Source organism: Mchenga conophoros, linkage group LG12, assembly GCF_057382185.1.
Source record: "Mchenga conophoros isolate Kocher_MC1m ecotype Shallow Benthic linkage group LG12, M_conophoros_male_GT1.1, whole genome shotgun sequence".
NCBI classification, from domain to species: domain Eukaryota; kingdom Metazoa; phylum Chordata; class Actinopteri; order Cichliformes; family Cichlidae; genus Mchenga; species Mchenga conophoros.
In genome coordinates, this window is record NC_140537.1 from 12,776,275 (window position 1) to 12,795,751 (window position 19,477).

A 19,477-nucleotide genomic window follows, 5' to 3' on the forward strand; every position below is an offset into this window, starting at 1 on the left:
TTTTACACTTTTTTGTTTTTTGGTTTCATGCTGCAGGTTTAAAAGGGACCGTATAAAGAAAAAGTTGTCAGTTGTCACTGCATATCAAACATGCTCTTTCATGTTGTTTTCCAGTGTTTGTTTTCATTTTCTTCAGGGTGCATGTGTGCTAAATGTACTAAACATCATTTCAACACTTTCTATAAAAAATGCACTACCTACCTAATCTTTAATATAATTACATGGGCTCATATGTGGGTTAATTATAATGGCAATTTGAGTTTCCATTGCAAATTGCATTTGATTAACTTAAATGGACTACAGACATTTTAGATTACATGTTGTTCACATTTAACAGATTTACTATTAAGCATTTAAACATATTTTGCAGGTATATCCACACATAAAGGTTATATTATAGATAACTAAAATAAAATAAAATTTGAAAACCAAAATCTTGTTAACTAATATAAAAATAAAAACTAGTCTTAAAAGTAAAGAACTACAAAAAAATGATGTTGTTAAGTTGAAAACCTATCAAAAATAAAATAAAATAAAATATGCCCAAATTGCCTAATGAGACTTTGATGGATGTCTGCAAGACCGGGAGTCAACTGCTTTCAACAAGTTCTGTGTTTTTATTGTTATACCTGTATAGAGTTTCCTAAATCTTGACATATGCCTTTCATACAATAATAATTAAAATAGTAAAATTAACACAGAAAATAATGAAAACTAAAGAAAACTACACTTTTTCAAACAATAAAAATCAAACTGAATCAATAAAACCCACTCTGGAAACTAAATAAAACCAAACTGAACTAAAACCGAAGAGTAGACACATACACAACATTACTTAAGAATGCAAACCCTTTACATACTAGTACTGCACCTGTCTATATATCTGAAGTCATATTTGCACAGGGCATCACCTTGGTACTGCACTGAGCTGTAGCAGCTCATGTAAAAATAAATAAATAAAATGTCACTCTTTGAAAAACACCAACAGAAACTAATCTGAAGCCTGCGATGGCATGGTGTTTATGCGAGAGCAGAGATTGCGGGAGTCTTTCCCCCCCCTCTTTTCAGAAGTTGATTTTACTGACCTTGACCACGTCTTCATCTGTTGAGCGACATGTCGCCGCTTCAGAGACGTCAGTAACAGAGGCGTCAGTTCCAACAGTCACCACCTTTACAGGAACAGCCACCGTCTTTCCAGTCAATACAGCGGTGTTCAGAATCTCAGAGTCCTGAAGATATAAAAAGAAGACAGAGATCAAAGCAAAGAAACAGTTAGAAAGTAACAGCTTAGAAATGAAAGTTAATCGTTTGTGGATAAACCTTCAGACTAATAACTGATGGATATCTTATCTTATCCTTTATCTTTCCCATACCTTACCTACAATGTTTTTCATAAAAGTCAAACTTAACCTGCCAACACTAGTCAGTTCCATTATGTATAAATTGGCACTTGCTGCCCAATCACACTTAACTAGGCTCTGTGAAAGAAACAGAAGAACCAAATGCTCCAATTTGCCCCTGGACTGCAGTAGAGATCGTTCCAGTAAATGACATCAGTGATCAGACAGCCCCGGTCCTTTAAGTCCACTGGCACAGCTTCATTACTCTGAACAGAAATCTTAACCTTTCATTACAGACACACACACACACACACGCACGCACGCACGCACGCACGCACGCACGCACGCAGTCACACATACACACACCAGCATTGTCACAGAAGATAATCGGAACCAATTAAGATAAGTCTGAGTTAACTTTTTTCTCTCTGAAGTCACCAAAGCACATTGGATTGTCTCTTCTGCCTATTCAGCCCAAAGAAATTGCACTTCAATTACACAAACTGCTACAGAACCCTGAGCGCCACAGTAAATAGTCGCTACTAAGGTCAAAGTGTACTTTTCAATAGTTACAGTGTAGAGCACTCATATATTGCGCCTGGTGAACTTAAGGGACTTCAGCTAATTGTAAAGCATGACAAAAGTCTCTATTTTCAAGATGTTTTCATTCTGCTAAAGAGACAGTCTCACAAAAGCTCAGATTTCCTTGATTTCAATAGGCGAGAACCCGAAGGCATCTTTTTCTGTCCCCACTGTATTGAAGCTTTGCCAGCACTGAAGATGTGTTCCTACTATTTTTTCCCCCCTTTTAACAGAGAAATCTTCCTCTTGAGTGATGCCTGTTGAATTAAACGTCTCATTTGTTTAGTGTTTTATTGCTAAACCTGACAGGCACAGACAGGACCAATCTACAGTGGCTGACTTCCTGTCCATATTCATATATATCCCACAGTCACCGGGGAAGTACACAAGAGCCGTGCACTCGCTTTCCAAAGACTTGTTTGTGAGCTTTCCAATGGAGCTCATTCAAAGAGAAAGAAAAAAAAGAAAAGGAGGATTAAGTTTGATTGAAAGAAAGCTCGTCGTTTGTAAGGCTGGTCATTTGTAGCATCATTCAGCTTTGGAGTGAAATGATTATTAGCTGAGCCAAGAGATACCGATGAATCACAAAAAAACCCACTTAATCTTCAAATGGCGTTTCATTACAATTTTATAGACTGTGACAGTGTTATATAGCAATATAAACCCTTCTCTTGCTGTGCCACTGACTTTGATTCAATTCGTCTTAAAACCGAGGAATGCTGTAAATTAATTCCACGTCTGCTGGGATTCCTCCATTTTCAGAGGGTCATCTATAATATATGATAGGGTAAATGGTGGGGACCTGGTGAAAGCTGGCGCTAATGTTAGATTACAGCAGCTGGATATGACCCGAGAGCTGTAGAGAGCGAAGCCTGGCAGTAATAAGCCACAGCGGGATCGCACGGTGATGCATCAGCGGTCCGCAAGCTCGGACATAGACAGCGCAATTAAACACATAATAGAGACCAGTGGCGAACATCAGCAGGTTAAAAAAGTGTGAATGAAGAGACAATGAAATATGGGCCTGCGAAACTAAAAGAAATGCACGTGTTCTTACTATAGATCAGGCTGGTCTTTGAGATGCAAGCTTTATTTTGATAGTTCTGAATGTGCCATTTATAATACCAGTGCTACTTTTAGCATGTAAAGATTTCTCTGAAGGCCTCCTCTGCGTCGTATCAGAAACAGCGGGAGAAAACAGCAGCCTTTGATAGGACCAAATACGTATTGCATTTAATGTGAAATTGGCTGAACAGGAGATAAGACACGCTATAAAATAATTGGTTTCTGTGTCGTGTTACGAAGCGAGCTTCCTTTGTACTGAATGCAGCAGATTACAACTCTAACAAATTAACACATCACGTCAAAATGCAGTATTGCCACTATGTTATCTTTTAAATTATTTATGATTTATGATCTGTTGTTACAAGAATAACAAGGCCTAAGATGAGCGGTGACAAACAATGTTTTCATCAGGAGAAATGACGAGAACGATATGCGACATACAGTAACTGCGAACGTCGGCAGCATGGCTACTGACTTATGAGCAAAACGTACAGTTAAGGATATTCTGTGTTTATGTCATGTGTCAATGTCGCCTTTAAATGGGGAGTAGGGATTATCTTTATCAGATAATATTATTTCTTTAGGAGGCCTTGCAGGGAGGAAAAAAAGATACTAGGCTTTCTTATAAAGACCCTTAACAAAACAGATCCTCATGATGACAGCCAGGCAAAGATGCTATAGCTTAGTCACACCTGAAACACCATCTCCAGTGAGCATTGATTTAGAACAGTGATGTGCAGCATGCATCTGAAAATGACACACACATTTAATAAAAACGGAGTACTTTTTATTCCTTCATGCGAAGCAGCAATAAAAATGAGAACTGGCCCGAAACTGTATTGTACCAATCAAGATGTTCTCAGGTTTGAACGGTGGTGTCCTTCACCTCTGCATGCATTATATAGATTTTTAGCCGATACCTTTAGAGACACCTCTAAGTATGTGGGTTGAATGTTAGTTTGCATCTCACCTGTTGACGCCGGTGTTTGTGCTTTACTTACGAGCCGGTCTGGCCCCTCAAGTCTAATACATGGGATTCTTTTTGTCCAATAAGGTGCAGGAGAACTGCCTGTCTGCTTTATCAAGGATCTCTCTGTTAGCATTCAGCACGCTGCTGAGGCTGGTAATGTGCTCTGGGCCATAATTTCTGCCCGTGTCTCACTTGGATCTGAAAATAAGTGAGATTTATGGTGTCAGCCTGAGTGACACAGGCAGCATGAGAAGCAGCAAAGCCTGTCCCGTCCCGCTGTTGCGATTAACTTCTGCTTCAGCCCGGCGTTAACACATCCATATTCTGACCCCGCCATCGGCGCTGCAGCTACAAATGAACAGGTCAAACACATTGTCGAGTTGAGGATTTTAGGGCCTGCATTATTCATAGCGCGGCAGACAGAGGAGAGTGTGGTAAATACAGTGTAAATGCTTAGCGTGTGCACCTGTTTGTGTCAACCCCCACGTCAATGTGGCTGTCCTGAAGCCAGCAGGATGCCAAGATAAAACAAAAACGTAAAAAAAGAGAAAGAAAAAGACATCAGCGTTGAAAAATTCTACGAGTGTTTTGGTTTGACTGACGACTCATCATTGGATGTGAGCCTCTTTATGATCTTTCATGTCATTTCAAGAGCAGGTGCATTAAGACAGCCGTGATGCCTGCCAATAGTCAGCTTAACTACAGTGAATGAAATATTCATAGTTGTGATAAACATTTTCATCCCTTGGTGATAAAGTATATGTACGTGTGAAGAAACTGAAATGGGACAACAGGAACGGCGAATATGCTGTAGACATTAAACGCCACTCAGACAGTGTCCTGGAGCTATTAAGCAGACTAAAAGAGACATGTCCTTTCATCAGCTTTCTCTCTCCACATTGTGCAATGCTCAATGTGGCACTTCCTCCCCTCGATTCTAGTGGGCGTTTAATTGGCTAGAACAGAGAAACATGGAGGAGAGTGGGAATAAAGGCCTTGGTAGCGCCATGCAGAGCGATACATCACTGCATGACAGCGCATTGAAGTGGTGGGATGATTGTGAAGCCAACACAGTGCCTTTTAATGAGGGTCTCTCTCTCTCTCTTTCTTTCTCCCTTGCGTCGTTCTCTTTTCATCCCACTTTTACTTCTCCAAGTAAGAACAGGTTACTCTCCTGCCTTCATTTCCCCCTCTTCCTTGTCTCCTCCCAGCTGATGGGATAAAGGTGGCTGCGGTACGCGGCCCATCTCCGCTTGGCAGTCAACCCTCACTGCCTCCTAAAAGACATCTAACCGCCTTTCAGTAGCAGTGCCCTGTCTGGGGTACATGCCGGTCAGAGATCTGATCTGCTCATTACTGTGGGCTGTGGCTGGCAGAGAGAAGATTAACTTGATGGCTGCTTTGATACTTGATCTGTTCAGCTTAAAAGGAGATGTAATGAGGACATGGACATGGATGAACTGGCACCTCAGAATAAAATGTATTGTTAAGGGGGCCACTTTTGTAGATACCTCAGTCAATAATTAAGAGACATCAAAGAAAGGGTACCTTTTTTCCCTATTAAAGTACAGAATAAAAATAAGCCATGAAAGGTGTCAATGCGTGAAAGAGTGTATATTGGGTTTTGTGCCGTTTTTTCCCCTTTAAAATGCACCGTCACTGCCTCGGTAGGAAAAGAGGCAACTGATTAGCATCAGCTGTTTCATATGTACTTCATAATCACTGTGAACATCCATAATTAGTCAGCTGTTTCTCTAGCAGCTGCCTAGTAATATTCAAACACTTGTACAATATAGAAATTACGGTCCAGTGTTTTTAAGCTTTTAAGCTGTTTTCACGCATGAACTCTGAACTACGTCTCCAGAATCGAGTCAGGACACTGTCTGCTGTTGCTCTCTGCACAATGTAACACACAACAGTACATTCTCACTAGTGGAAATACAATACTCCATAGGCTTACCGGGGATATTCTAACATAGATACAGCTGAAAACTGGTACCTAGTAGGGACCTAGTAGGGTGTCTGAATGCATTTTTGCATTTTCATATGCAGCTTTGGTAAGGTAACAGCTTTATTCTGCTTATATACAGTACATCCATTCCATGTCTACCCCCTTCACAACATCATGGGAGAACTAAGATGTGCTGTATGCAGTGATTACAGCAAAAGTTTACCATTTATCAAATACCACAATGAAAACAAGTTACATGCATGTTGGTTTAATCATTTAAAAACTGAAAATCAGGAAAATAAGAACTTAAGTTCTGGTCTGTTGTGGCCATTTTCGAAAAATAAATAAATAATGCTACTTGTTTCCTGGGTGAGGGACCAGACAAAGAGCGATTCAGAAGACCCTTATGAAAAGAACATCGAGGGAACAGTTTACCCTGCCCGGGATAGGGTTACCGGGGCCCTGCCCTGGAGCCAGGCCCGGGGAGGGTGCCCAAGGGCGAGCGTCTGGTGGCCGGGCCTTAGTCCATGGGGCCCGGCCGGGCACAGCCTGAAGAGGAGACATGGGCCCATCCTCCCGCAGGCCCACCACCCGTAGGAGGCGCCATAGGGGTCGGAAGGTGCTGGAAGGTGCTCCACCTGGAGACTCTGTTGTCCTGCTGGGAGACTTCAATGCTCACGTGGGTAACGACAGCGAGACCTGGAGAGGCGTGATTGGGAGGAACGGCCTCCCTGATCTGAACCCGAGCGGTGCTTTGTTATTGTACTTCTGTGCTAATCACAGTTTGGCCATAACGAACACCTTGTTCGAACATAAGAGTGTCCATAAGTGCACGTGGCACCAGGACGCTCTAGGCCGTAGGTCGATGATCGATTTTGTAATCGTATCACCAGACCTGCGACCATATGTTCTGGACATTCGGGTAAAGAGAGGGGTTGAGCTGTCAACTGATCACCACCTGGTGGTGAGTTGGATCAGGTGGCGGGGGAGGACGCTGGACAGACCTGGTGCACCTAAACGCGTAGTGAGGGTGTGCTGGGAATGTCTAGCAGAGGCCCCAGTCTGTGAGATCTTCAACGCACACCTCCGGCAGAGCTTCAACAGCATTCCGAGGGAGACTAGGGACATTGAGTCCAAATGGACCATGTTCAGCATCTCCATTGCCGAAGCTGTTGCATTGAGCAGCGGCCACAAGGAGGTTGGTGCCTGCCGTGGTGGTAATTCCCGAGCCAAATGGTGGATACCAGAGGTGAAGGGAGCCACCAGGCTGAAGAAGGAGTCCTATCGGGCTTGGTTAGCCTGTGGGACTCCGGAGGCAGCCGACAGGTATCAACAGGCCAAGCGGAATGCGGCTCGGGCAGTGGCTGAAGCAAAAACTCGGGTGTGGGAGGAGTTCGGAGAGGCCATGGAAAAAGACTTTCGGACTGCCTCGAAGAGATTCTGGCAAACCGTCAGGCGTCTCAGGAGGGGAAAGCGGTGCTCTACCTGCACTGTGTATAGTGCTGGCGGAGCGCTGCTGACGTCGACTGAGAAAATTGTCAGGCGGTGGAAGGAATACTTCGAGGACCTCCTTAATCCCACTGACACTTCTTCTGAGGAGGAAGCAGAGTCTGGAGATGAGGGGAATGACCCGCCAATTTCCGGGGGTGAGGTCACTGAGGCAGTTAAACAACTCCTTGGTGGCAGAGCCCCTGGTGTTGATGAGGTCCGCCCCGAGTTCCTGAAGGCTCTGGACGATGTAGGGCTGTCCTGGTTGACACGCCTCTGCAATGTTGCGTGGAGGTCAGGGGCAGTACCCGTGGACTGGCAGACCGGGGTGCCAGTCCACGGGGTCCCCCTTCTTAAAGATGGTGGTCCCCATCTTTAAGAAGGGGGACCGGAGGGTGTGTTCCAACTACAGGGGGATCACACTCCTCAGCCTCCCTGGGAAAGTCTATGCCAGGATGCTGGAAAGGAGAGTTCGTCCGCTAGTCGAACCTCGGATACAGGAGGAACAATGCGGTTTTCGTCCTGGTCGCGGAACACTGGACCAGCTCTTTATCCTCTCGAGGATACTTGAGGGTGCATGGGAGTTTGCCCAACCAGTCTACATGTGTTTTGTGGACTTGGAGAAGGCATTCGACCATGTCCCTCGGGGTGTCCTGTGGGAGGTGTTGCGGGAGTATGGGGTGTCTGGCCCATTGCTATGGGCCATTCGATCCATATACAACCGTTGCAAGAGCTTGGTTCGCATTGCCGGCAATAAGTCGGACTCATTCCCAGTGGGTGATGGGCTCCGCCAGGGCTGCCCTTTGTCTCAGATTCTGTTCATAATTTTTATGGACAGGATTTCTAGGCGCAGCCAAGTGGCGGAGGGCTTTCGCTTTGGTGGCCTCAGAATCTCATCTCTGATTTTTGTGAATGATGTGGTTCTGTTGGCTTCATCGGGTGAGGGCCTCCAGCTCGCACTGGAACAGTTCGCAGCCGAGTGTGAAGCAGCGGGAATAAGGATCAGCACCTCCAAATCTGAGGCCATGGTTCTCAGCTGGAAAATGGTGGAGTGCCCACTCCGGGTCGGGGATGAGTTCCTGCCCCAAGTGGAGGAGTTCAAGTATCTCGGGGTCTTGTTCGCGAATGATGGGAGAAGGGAACCGGAGATCGACAGACAGATTGGGGCTGCAGCTGCAGTAATGCAGACGCTGCACCGGTCCGTCGTGGTGAAGAGGGAGCTGAGTGTAAAAGCGAAGCTCTCAATTTACCGGTCGATCTACGTCCCTACCCTCACCTATGGCCACGAACTGTGGTTAGTGACCGAAAGAACGAGATCGCGGATACAAGCGGCAGAAATGAGCTGGCCTCTCCCTTAGAGATAGGGTGAGAAGTTCGGCCATCCGGGAGGGGCTCAGAGTAGAGCAGCTGCTGCTCCACATCGAAAGGAGCCAGCTGAGTTGGTTCGGGCATCTGACAAGGATGCCCCCTGGGCGCCTCCTGGGTGAGGTGTTCCAGGCATGTCCCACCGGGAGGAGGCCCCGGGGCAGACCCAGGACACGCTGGAGAGATTATATCTCTCGGCTGGCCTGGGAACGCCTTGGTGTTCCCCCGCATAAGCTGGAGGAGGTGGCTGGGGAGAGGGAGGTCTGGGCCTGTTTGCTTAGGCTGCTGCCCTCGCGACCCAGCCTCGGATAAAGCGGATGAAGATGGATGGATGGATGGATGGATACTTGTTTCCCACTATTACACTTTTTATACTGAGCTGAGCCTTTAATGCCTGCAGTTTCTTATGTTTCATATGCACTGTCAAAAAAAATAAACTGATTGTGACGATTGGCTATACAGCGAATGAAGCCATTTCAAGTTATTCAAATATTCATTATTTGGTGAATACTTTAGCTGAATCCTTGTTGCTGCTTCGACTCTTTGAAGTCCCTCTGAGCCTCTTCCGTCTAAATCTGACTATATAACCATTTAGATAGTCGGGTCCTTGACTGAGGTGCCTCTTAGTGAAGTAAAAGAATAAATCATCTTCCTTCTGTTCTTTATTGTCTTCTTGCCCTCACACCCTTCAAAAGAAGGGCAACCAGTGATGTATGAAGAACTCCTCTCATTTAATCTGCTTGCACAGTTATGCAAGAGGATTCGCACAACTATTTATGGACAGTATTGATCTTTTAGTCACGCTGACTTGCTCTCAAATGTTAATTATTTATGAGTGCACATAAGTTATGGGTAAACTCTGACTATGTGGAAGTGTCACAACGACATGCTGTAGACAGGCCAAATCTCTCCACAGGTAATTGCTTTATTTGTGCCTCATTCCTTAGCCTGTGTGGATTATTATTATTATTGTGGGCTCTGGTTAATGTCGTAAGATCTAAATAAGTTTGGAAAAAAAATTACACAAATGCATTGCAATGGGAGACGTATTTAGTTTAATATGACATTGTGAACGGGCATTCAATTATAAAACCCTGCTGCATCTATTCATCTTCAGGCAATCTGTAAACCTGCCTATCCATGAAAATACATTAACAGACTTATTAGTGTCTGTGCTTGCAAAATTAAATATACGTGGATAATTGAGGACTGCTCCTAAAAGGACAGAGCCATCCTCAAGAGCCCGTTGGCCCCGAATTGCCACCCTTGCTGAGAAAGGGAGCTTGTGAATAAAACATGGCTGCCTGCGGAAGCTCTGCATTTTAAGTTTATGGGACGAATCCTCTTGCAGTTCTCATGAATACTATACCTATAATACATCTAGATCAGTGGGTCAGAAGGGAGGCGAAGACGTCCCTGGCGAATTTCCATAACAGTCAGAACCCAGAATCAAGGTCAGCCACCATGGACACAATCATCTCGCCTAGAGATGAGCGCGAAAGCTGCGGGGGCTCAGGGGAGGTAGCCGGTCGGTGCTTTGAGTGATGCTGGCTCCTGTACACCTCGTGCGTGCCCCTGCTGTTCGCCCATTGTGTAAGAGCCCAGAGGCCAGAAGGCAGGGAAACAACCCCGCCTGTGCCAGTCTGCTCAATTTCAGCCCGATATCTATCACACACAGCCGATCGATGAAGAGTTCTTCAGCAACAGCCAGCAATGCCTGTAGGGGAATGACCTCTTGATCTCTGTCTGATTTCTTCACCCGTCTCTGATCGAGATCCATACTGCCAGCTTAGCTTGGCTTAGCCTGGCTTAGCTGCCCTCTGGACACAGACCTCTCTCAACAGGCACAAAGGTCAGCTCTATTGGAGAGTCCATTACTGCTAAAAAAAATACACACATTCCTTTCAAACCTCAGTGGGTAAGGATTTAAAGTCAGAGTGAATAGAACTGGACCGGAATGTGAAGTAGGATGTTAACAATCATGGGGAGATGTGAGATATGGACACATGTCACTCTGAAATTGATCTGTCAGTCTGCATCCCGCCCTTTGCGTCATCCCTGCTTTTTTCTTCTTTTTTGAGCTGAACAAACTTTTTTTTCAGCTCAACTTGGCAAAGTCAGGATAGAGAGGTCTGCAGCGAAAGCGATTTAGGTTCAGCGCAATGTATTAGAAAAACAAAACTATAAGTGGTTCCACAGGGCGGTGCAGGTCCTGGGCATTTTCTGTAGGTGCTGGAAAATAAGGCTGTGCACAAATACGGTGTTTTATGCATGAATTATGCAACGCTTCGGAGACCATCTTCCGAGATCTGCAGTGGCACAGTAAACAAGTCCTCTGACCTGACTTGTAGAGAAGCTTTCCAAACCGCAGCGGAAAGGTTAGCTGTCTTAATGGTGATCCGCTAATTTGCAAATGTCACTGTAATGAGCAAGCTTTGAGAGGTATCATCCTGCTCACCTATAATGTTTGTTCTCTGTTTAATAAAATGACTTTAAAGTCTATCCAAGTGACAATGGCTTTGCCATAAAAACCTCAGTGTGTGTGCTCGTTTGTGTGCAGTGGTGCAGTGAAAAGATGGTTGTTCTCGCCGTAAGTGCAGTTATGGGGTGTCAGTCCCTGTCGAGAGCATTTTTACATCCTGCGATGACAAAGGAGCAAAGGCACGTAGAAAATGTTTAGGCACGCAGTCTCGAGTACTCAGATCATGGTTTAGAAAAGCATTTGTCACAATCGTCCGTCCTAGTTAGCATTACATGTAGTGTGCCACGTGCATACGGCAGCTCCTCAATTAGTGCTACCACTTCATCATCAGCCTCTAAGCTGTAGTAGATGCTAATGGACTGTTTGCTTGGGATGCATCCATCAGCTCTTTATTGTAAACTGCATGACTCATGAGAAGGGGGAAAATGCAATGTTTCATTAAAACAGCAGGGGTATCCAACACAGGCTTGGCCGTAGTGGAATAAAGTGGCTAAGCTTTTCAGAAGACCAAAATCAGGTTTTTGGGAGGTGGGATGGGTTTTGGGGGAAGGTGGTTGTGAAAACTGTACAATGCATGATTGTGTAATACACAGCTTGCATGATTTTACCAGTGCCCTTGATGGGTTTTCTGCAGGATTAGCTGGGATGTAAGTGCTCATCTCTATGTTTGACTATATGTTTGATGAATGGCACTCCAGATTTCACTTGCCTGGTAGAGAAAAGATATGCATTGCAACAGAGGGAATGGAATAGAAAGGAGTAAAATAAAACATTGGTTGGAAGATGCTGATAGATGACTTTATCATGCGAGAGCAGAAGTGGCCAGAGAGGGCCGGGGTGATGATGTATTGGTTAACAATACATTGAAGCAGTACGTGAAAGCTAACGGCTTCTTTCATTTCTCCTCATCTCTATGCCTGAGAATGCTCGTGTGAGTGAGCACAGTATGGTGTCTCGGCTGGAATAGGAAGACTGATGAGTCAAGATATGATGTATGCCCTGTCCTCCCGCTCCCTCTCCATCACCGGGCATCCACAGGATGGGTAATGATGATGAGGGTAGCCTGGACAGGAGCACATTACTTTACGATGGTAAAAGATAATGGACCAGCCTCCTACTGTGCAGGGGAATCTGCTCAGGCATCCAATTACTGCCCTTAAAATCCATCTCAAGATGACAGAAAAAAACCCACAAAGCTTTTTCACACTTTTACTGAAATGGAGGATGCCCGCATTAAGGAGGCGGAGGTTGAGAAGGGAGGCAATTAATCTGCATTGTTATTAAATAAATTTATGCTCATCTGGAGCAAACAGGAGAAAAATACAGAGTGGAAAAAGGTCTCAAAAAAGAAGAAAGCATCTAAAAAGTAGGGGGAAGAGGAGACAAGCTAGGACAGCCACAGTGGTATTACAGTCGACAGAGGGAGTTCAGAAGCCTTCCCTCGCTCTAAACTGACGGAAACTTTTGAGTACTCTTTTCATTTTCGTCTTTTGAAATAATTGCTGCATTTGCAGAACTCCTGCTTCACAGTTTGAAATTGGTGACAAAGTGGAGAGCAGCGCTCTAAGCCCTCCCAGTGCAGGTGGATCTGTGACAACACACAGGAGGAGCCCTCTTCAAAGAGAGCAGAAAAAGGAGCGCTCATCTTTCAAAACGATGTCAGTGCTTTCCCAGAAGCGTCACCCATAGCAGAGCCATTCACTTGGCATGGGTAATGAAATAAAAGGAGCTTTTTATAATAATCACTTCAAGCAAGGGCGCAATAATTTAGAACATGCCGTAAATTGGGAGGGAATGGGTCTGAGGAGCCGCTGGAGTAATAGACCATAAATGTGATCAAACCAAAAATCAGCTTCCCATTACTAATACTCATTAGCTTTATTACGTTATAACCTTTAGAGACGTGGTCAGTTATGGATCTGCGTTGAGTTTATGAGATTTCTGCTCTAAAAACAATTAGAGCAGTTTTTAAAGTACGAGTGACAAAATTCACTCCAGCTTATTAGACTAATTAAAGCTAATTACAGATGAAAAACACTTTCTAGAGAAGCTGTTGTGTCAACAGATGCCTTCAGCATGCTTTATGAAGTTTGGAAAATTGCCCTCTGTGATTGCGTTTGTCTGCCATCCGCTGCTTCTGCTCTTCTATGCGCTTGTTTTTCCATTTTTTCCATATTATCTATAACTTCAATGTGATGTCAACATTACTGATTTTTAAGCACGGTTACCTTAAAAAAATTACAACAATATCCATAATAGAGAAAGACAAATGCAAATAAATACGCAAAAAAAAAGCTAGTGGTTTGGCTACCTGGAGCTCCAGCAAGTCACATTTTTATATTTCTGTGACACCAAATTTTATATACCCTAAATTTGCAGGGTGTAAAATTTTCACTGCGGTCAACTGAGTTGTTTGCTATCAAGTGCATACCATAGCAACAATGGCTGTTATAGGAAAAACATGTTTAAGTCACCGAAGAGTATAAGAAAAGCTAATTTTAGAATGTAGTTTATAAGTTGGCTGGGATCTGGATCTGTCCCGGAGCTTTTCCCTATCAGTGGATGGCTGTCAGTCCACTGTTTATGCCAGCTGTCAATGCCAGGTGAAAAGCACCCACTTTTATTTACTCTGGAAGAGACTGTAAGACTGTGAAAGGAGTCTGATATGAGTCAGTGAGTAAGAGACGCTCATTTCAGTTCAGCTGAGGAGATGCTCAACTGTCGGCAAATGCTGCTGTTTTTGTGCCGTTACCTACTGTTAGCCTCTGTTAGCCTCTGTTTGCCAGCATTAGTAAAACTTTCTTTAAAGTAGGCCATTATGCACCCACAGTCTAGCGCTAGGCTGCGATGCTTAGCAAATAAACTCTCATACAATGTGAGAATGTAATCGTACTGTTTGTTAGAGAAAAAGTCAGATTTTTTACATTAGCTAGCATAATGCTAGCTTATATTCAGGTGTTGTTGCATAGCCAGCTCTTTTTGTGGTGACAGGGACACGACAGGTAACTGTGGCAATAACAGGAATAAATGAGGATGTTTATGTATGTTAGAGTCATGGGGAGGAAGTGAATGATATTTTAATAAGATGTCAGTGGCACTGTCGCATTCCTTCGGATTTTAGCTTCTTTGGTGAAGCGAACCCCTTCTGTGATGATAAAACAAAGGTACAGTATGATCCTTCATATGTTAAGAATATAAACATCCCTTTGCAGCACGTCTTTTCCTTTGACGTACTATAAATGTGATTACGGAGAAGTCCTGTACTCAAATATGGTGGGGGATCATGGCAGCTTGCACAAGCAGCAAACAATCTTCTGTGTATTTTTAATAGATTAATTATGGGTTTATGAGAATGCATCAGTTTATTGGAAGATGTAATGAAACACTATTCTATGTATATTTTTGTAGAGCATATACATTTTCTATTAAATAACCTAAAAAATTACTGGCTGTGCCTTTAAAAACGCAACTATATATTAAATTTGGTCAGCCGTCAGGTTTGTACTGTGAAGGAGTATCAGTGTTTCTGATAGATGTAAGAGCATGTAAGTGTATAAACATTAACAATTCGTTTTGAGACAAATGAGAAACTGAATAACCATAATCTTTCTGACTGTTAGGTAATTTAAACTGTTAAACTCCTTGATACATTCACCCAAGTATCCTTTAGTTGATGCTGTGTGCTCAGAGAAGGAGAAAAGAACAATTTAATGTCAGAACAGAAGACAGTTCATGGGATATTTTAGACAATAACAGTCAGTTCTTGGAAGGAAGTAAACCGGGCAAGCCAATAGAGATTGGCATCAGCTGATCTAGGAATGTCATCCATAAAGGTGACCAAACAAACTGTTCTGTGTTTCTGAGTGGTCACATCAACTGACCAGGAAGCGGAATGACAGAGAGAGTTCTGACATTTACTTTTTATTGAGAAATCATCTTGAAAGTAAGCTCAGTCTCAAAATATATGACTCCCGGGAATCTGAGATGAAAAAGTAAGGCCCAGATGTGGCTCAGGAGGTAGAGGAGGTCATCTACCAGTCAAATACTGAACCTCAAATTGCCCCAGATGCATTCATCAGAGTGTGAGTGCGTGTTAGGAAAAACACACACAAACACAAACTTCAAGGCACAGAATAAAAGTGTCCGTGGAAGGGTGGATGCGGCTAGTACTAAGAGTAGCTTAGGAGTACTTGGCTAAAGATGAAGCAGACCGAACCTAACACATGGGGTGTTGGTTGGCTAGATTAGAGAGCAAGGTAGCAGGCAGCCGGCTAGCAGCTGAAAACTCGGGATCAAGCAGGGGGCTAGTGGGCAGTAGATTGGAAAGGAGCGGAAAGCCCCAGCATTAGGCATAATCCATAGAGGCCTCCTGAACATCATAATACCCTCTCAGATATTCCTTGCCCATGCTGCTTTGGCAGCATTAGGGCAACCCACATACCATTAAAGACTACTTCTGCTCCACGTTTTCCATTTTTGTGAAAATGGCAACTTCAGTTCCATGTGCAGAGACCAGTTTTGTTTTGATGTTAGATTTTGCTTTCCCTTTCGGAGGCAAGATGGTGATGGCGACACACCTGCAGGTGTGTGCGTGTGTAAAGGGGGTTTGATGGCATTGCTCTTACATTACCTTACTTCCTCTTTTCTATCAGCGAAGAGTGTAGCAGGGAGGAGGGTGAGGAACTTATCTCTGGGCTTTTTCATGCCACAGTGATCCCAAGTAATCTAATTCAGCCTTCCTCTTTCTCGCTTGTGTGCTTTTCTCATACTGGTGCATGCAGATTGCAAAAAGCCTTACGTGCCTGTGTGTATTTGTGGGTGTGCAGGTGGGAAAAAAAAAAAGGGGGGGGGGGGACGACAGAGAAATACAGTTAATGAGAGTTAATGAGTTCTGGATGTATCTCCATCTATTTACGTTATGTGTTAAGTACTGCACCACTGGGGTGGCTGGAGTCGATGTGCACCTTTGGCTGTTGTCTGTGTGGGAGATGGCCATGGAGAAAAATGAAATAGCAAAGCAAAGAGAATATGTGTGCAGTCTTGTGCTGAACCCAAATAAAATGAAATTTTGAAAAAAGAAGTCCCCAAAAGAAATTTTAAACTTAATTTCTGATGATGAAAATGTCAGAAATGTTAGTATCAAAGGTATAGGCTGATCAGTGAAACCAGTCCTTTTTTATATACTTTATCCACACACTCACACGTGATAGCAGCTGCTTCACTGACTCACTGACAAGCCCTCTGAACAGATTAGAAAATCAAGGTAAGGAAAACAAAAATCAAAACTTTCAGTGCATACAGGGCACAGACACACAAATGAAGAGACAGTGCATCGTCTTTTTTATGGGACACATAACATCTTAGCGATCTTTAAGGCTTCGGTCTATAAGTTCAGCAAATAATTGCAATATTTAGTTAATTGAGATGCATTTTGTCGCAGTGATAAAATGTGTGATTTATACTTAGCAGTGAAAACCTTCCTCTGTGCACAATGGGTGGAGTGAAAATGCAGGGACGTGTCTGCAGGCTTGTGCACTCATTCACAGACTTCATTTTACAAAAACAATAAAGGCAATACTGCCAAGAATACGACCTGCACAACAGCTAAATACAATCAGATAATACAAATAAAGATTTTATTTACAGTGTGTTCACTGAGCGAGCGGGTGAAAAATCTCTGCTGGGGTCTCTTTTTTTACAAGCACAGGCTTTTGCAAAGTAATCATGCAAATCATCTTTGTAGTTTATGCCACTAGAAGTCATGTTTTCCTAGAGTAAGGAAGATGCACTGTTCATGCATCAGCGACATGAAAAAAGGGCGTGAGAGAGGGAACTCGAGCAATACTGAAGCATTAAAAACATAACTTCAATTATCCCAAGACTGGATCTGGGAGTGAGGATGCCTCAAATTCCTCTGAATTTTGGAACAGCCACCCACAGGCATCTATCATCTACGCAGCTACAGGCAATACTTACAGAATAACAATGACTAAGCAGTCAGGTCTGTATCATGCAGATCAGAAGCACCGAATCAGAAACAAACGCAATCTCTGCTTTAGTAATCAGCACCACTGTGACACTATGTCTTTCCCTTTTGTCAACACAACTCATTTCACTCATTTATTCACTTGAACGCTCTTGATCTAAATCAGAAACCGTGTTCTCCGGGTCGCTGAACAAAGCTACAAAGATGCATGAAATGCTCCTTGCATGAACCTCGACGAGGGATGAGCAACACAACCGACTACCTGCGCCTCGCTGAGGGAGACACACAGCTCCGGGCAAACCCTCAAGCCAGAGCCAGCCTTGAGACTCCAACTGTGGCCTGTTGGGAGCTACAGATGCTCTCTTCTTGCCCTGCTCCTAAACACACTTTGTGAGCACAGAGCAAACATCATTGCCTCTGCTTTCGCTGTCAAAACAACAGTCATGGAAGACGTTTAGAAGTCCTTTAGCAAAGTTAAAGCAGATACACTACAAAGAAACAAGTTAAAAAATAGAATCGAGTAAATGCAGTTATCTGTATTATCACTAAAATATATTTAAAGAATTAAAAGTTAAAATGCCTATTATGCAGAATAGCTTAATAGCTTAGTTAAATATAAAGGTTTGTTATTGAAACATGGGTTTAACTTTTTGTATATACAAAAACCTGTTGTCAGATACATGCAATTGATTAGAAAGTGTAATAATTCTCTGTGAAATGTAATGAAGCATCAAATATAAAGCTGGAAAAGGAAAATAAAATGCTTCAATAATACTGTTAATTTCCAGCCCAGCTGAGGAGCAACTGTCTGTGACGCATTATTTGAAGCATCCCAGAGGAAAAAGAAAAAAATCCTGCTCACTATAGCCTGTTTTTTCTGTCTCATTACAAAACAAATCATCTTGATATATATGGAGATTACTCATTTCTAAGCTGTTTCTCCCAAGCTTCCCCTTTGGACAAATAAAGAGCAAAACGAATGAAATCAGTCTAGGATTAATCATCCTGTCCAGTTTGATGGAAAAAACAGGAGAAGCACAAGAAAAACAAGGAGACAAAGCCTCATTTTGATCAATGAAACAACGTTCTTACATTTCACAAGCCCATTTATAAACCAATCAAGTTTTCCTTTTGTTCTCACCGTTATCTCAAAAGCTGATTGTTACAGTCAAATAAAGAGTGAGGGAGCAGTGAGAGAAAATGAGCATTTTTTAGGATCTTAAATAGGGATCGCAGTAGGATGAGAGGAAGGCCATTCCTCAAAAGCTGAATTTAAGCAAACTCTCATGTTAAACTTAAATTCTGTCATGTCTGAGAGCAACAGACTGGACAGAGAAAAGATTTTGAATAATTTGACATGCTCTTCCCCCTGGAATGGCATCACTGATATAAACATACTATTATCAAAGATTATTCAGCTTCAGCTAAATTAATGTCACTCCGTATACCACGAATGCATTCTCCTTGCTCGTTTATTAATACTTTGAATCTAATCTTTTTTGTTGTTGTTTTTTTAAAAATCTGACCAGCCATAAATATACTGATATCCTGCTTATAATTAATAGGGCAAAAAGTCTTTGCAATGCATTTCTTTCTTGTCGTGCAAACACATATGCAAATGTTGATTCTTGGTGTGAATTTACAATATGGTGCTCCATATTACCAGCATCTTCTACACGCATTCAGGGTAATGAGTCCAGCCATTTATATGTTTTGGGCACTGCACTGAGCTGGAAGTGGCATCACTCACCATGGCCAGGGGCACGATGCCCGCCACGTCCTCCTGAGCCAGGCGGATCTCTGTCTCCACCTCTTGAGTGGCAGCGCGACTGGCCGGGTATTCCACCTGCCAGGCCATCCAGCGGCTGCCCATCGGCTCTGGGAAGCTTTCCATTTTCAGATCCACCTGGAGCACCCTCTGAACTCCCATCTCAGGCCTATCAGCGTGCAGGAAAAAAAGAGAGCGTGAGTGAATAGTTAAGCAGGTGGCTTGAAAAAAAAAGAGCGTGTGCGGATGTCGTGACTTATGTGTGTTGGTGAGTTCATTCAACCCGGTTTCTGGTCTAATGACGACAAATGGTAAAGGCTGATGAATGTGTCTGAGGTGGATATCTATGACATTTTACCAGCTGAGATTCTCCAAAATGCCAAGTCCCTTTGTGTATGACTCTCTGTTCAACTCTCTGCTTTATGGAATATCATCCCGCCCGCTCTATATTCCTCTCACACTTTACAGTAGGTGATGTGC

At 43.4% G+C, this 19,477-nt stretch overlaps 1 protein-coding gene across 1 annotated transcript in view; it reads right to left on the reverse strand.

Annotated features, from left to right (window-relative positions):
* The window catches only part of LOC146562210 (transmembrane protein 132C), a 180,489-nt gene that overhangs the window by 28,087 nt on the left and 132,925 nt on the right, over nucleotides 1–19,477 (reverse strand). The window contains exons 4-5 of the mRNA XM_085293775.1: nucleotides 18,980–19,166; nucleotides 1,086–1,229 (exon numbers count right to left, since the gene is read on the reverse strand). Of these exons, the coding sequence (XP_085149901.1) occupies nucleotides 1,086–1,229; nucleotides 18,980–19,166 (331 nt within the window). The remainder of the gene's footprint in view (nucleotides 1–1,085; nucleotides 1,230–18,979; nucleotides 19,167–19,477) is intronic.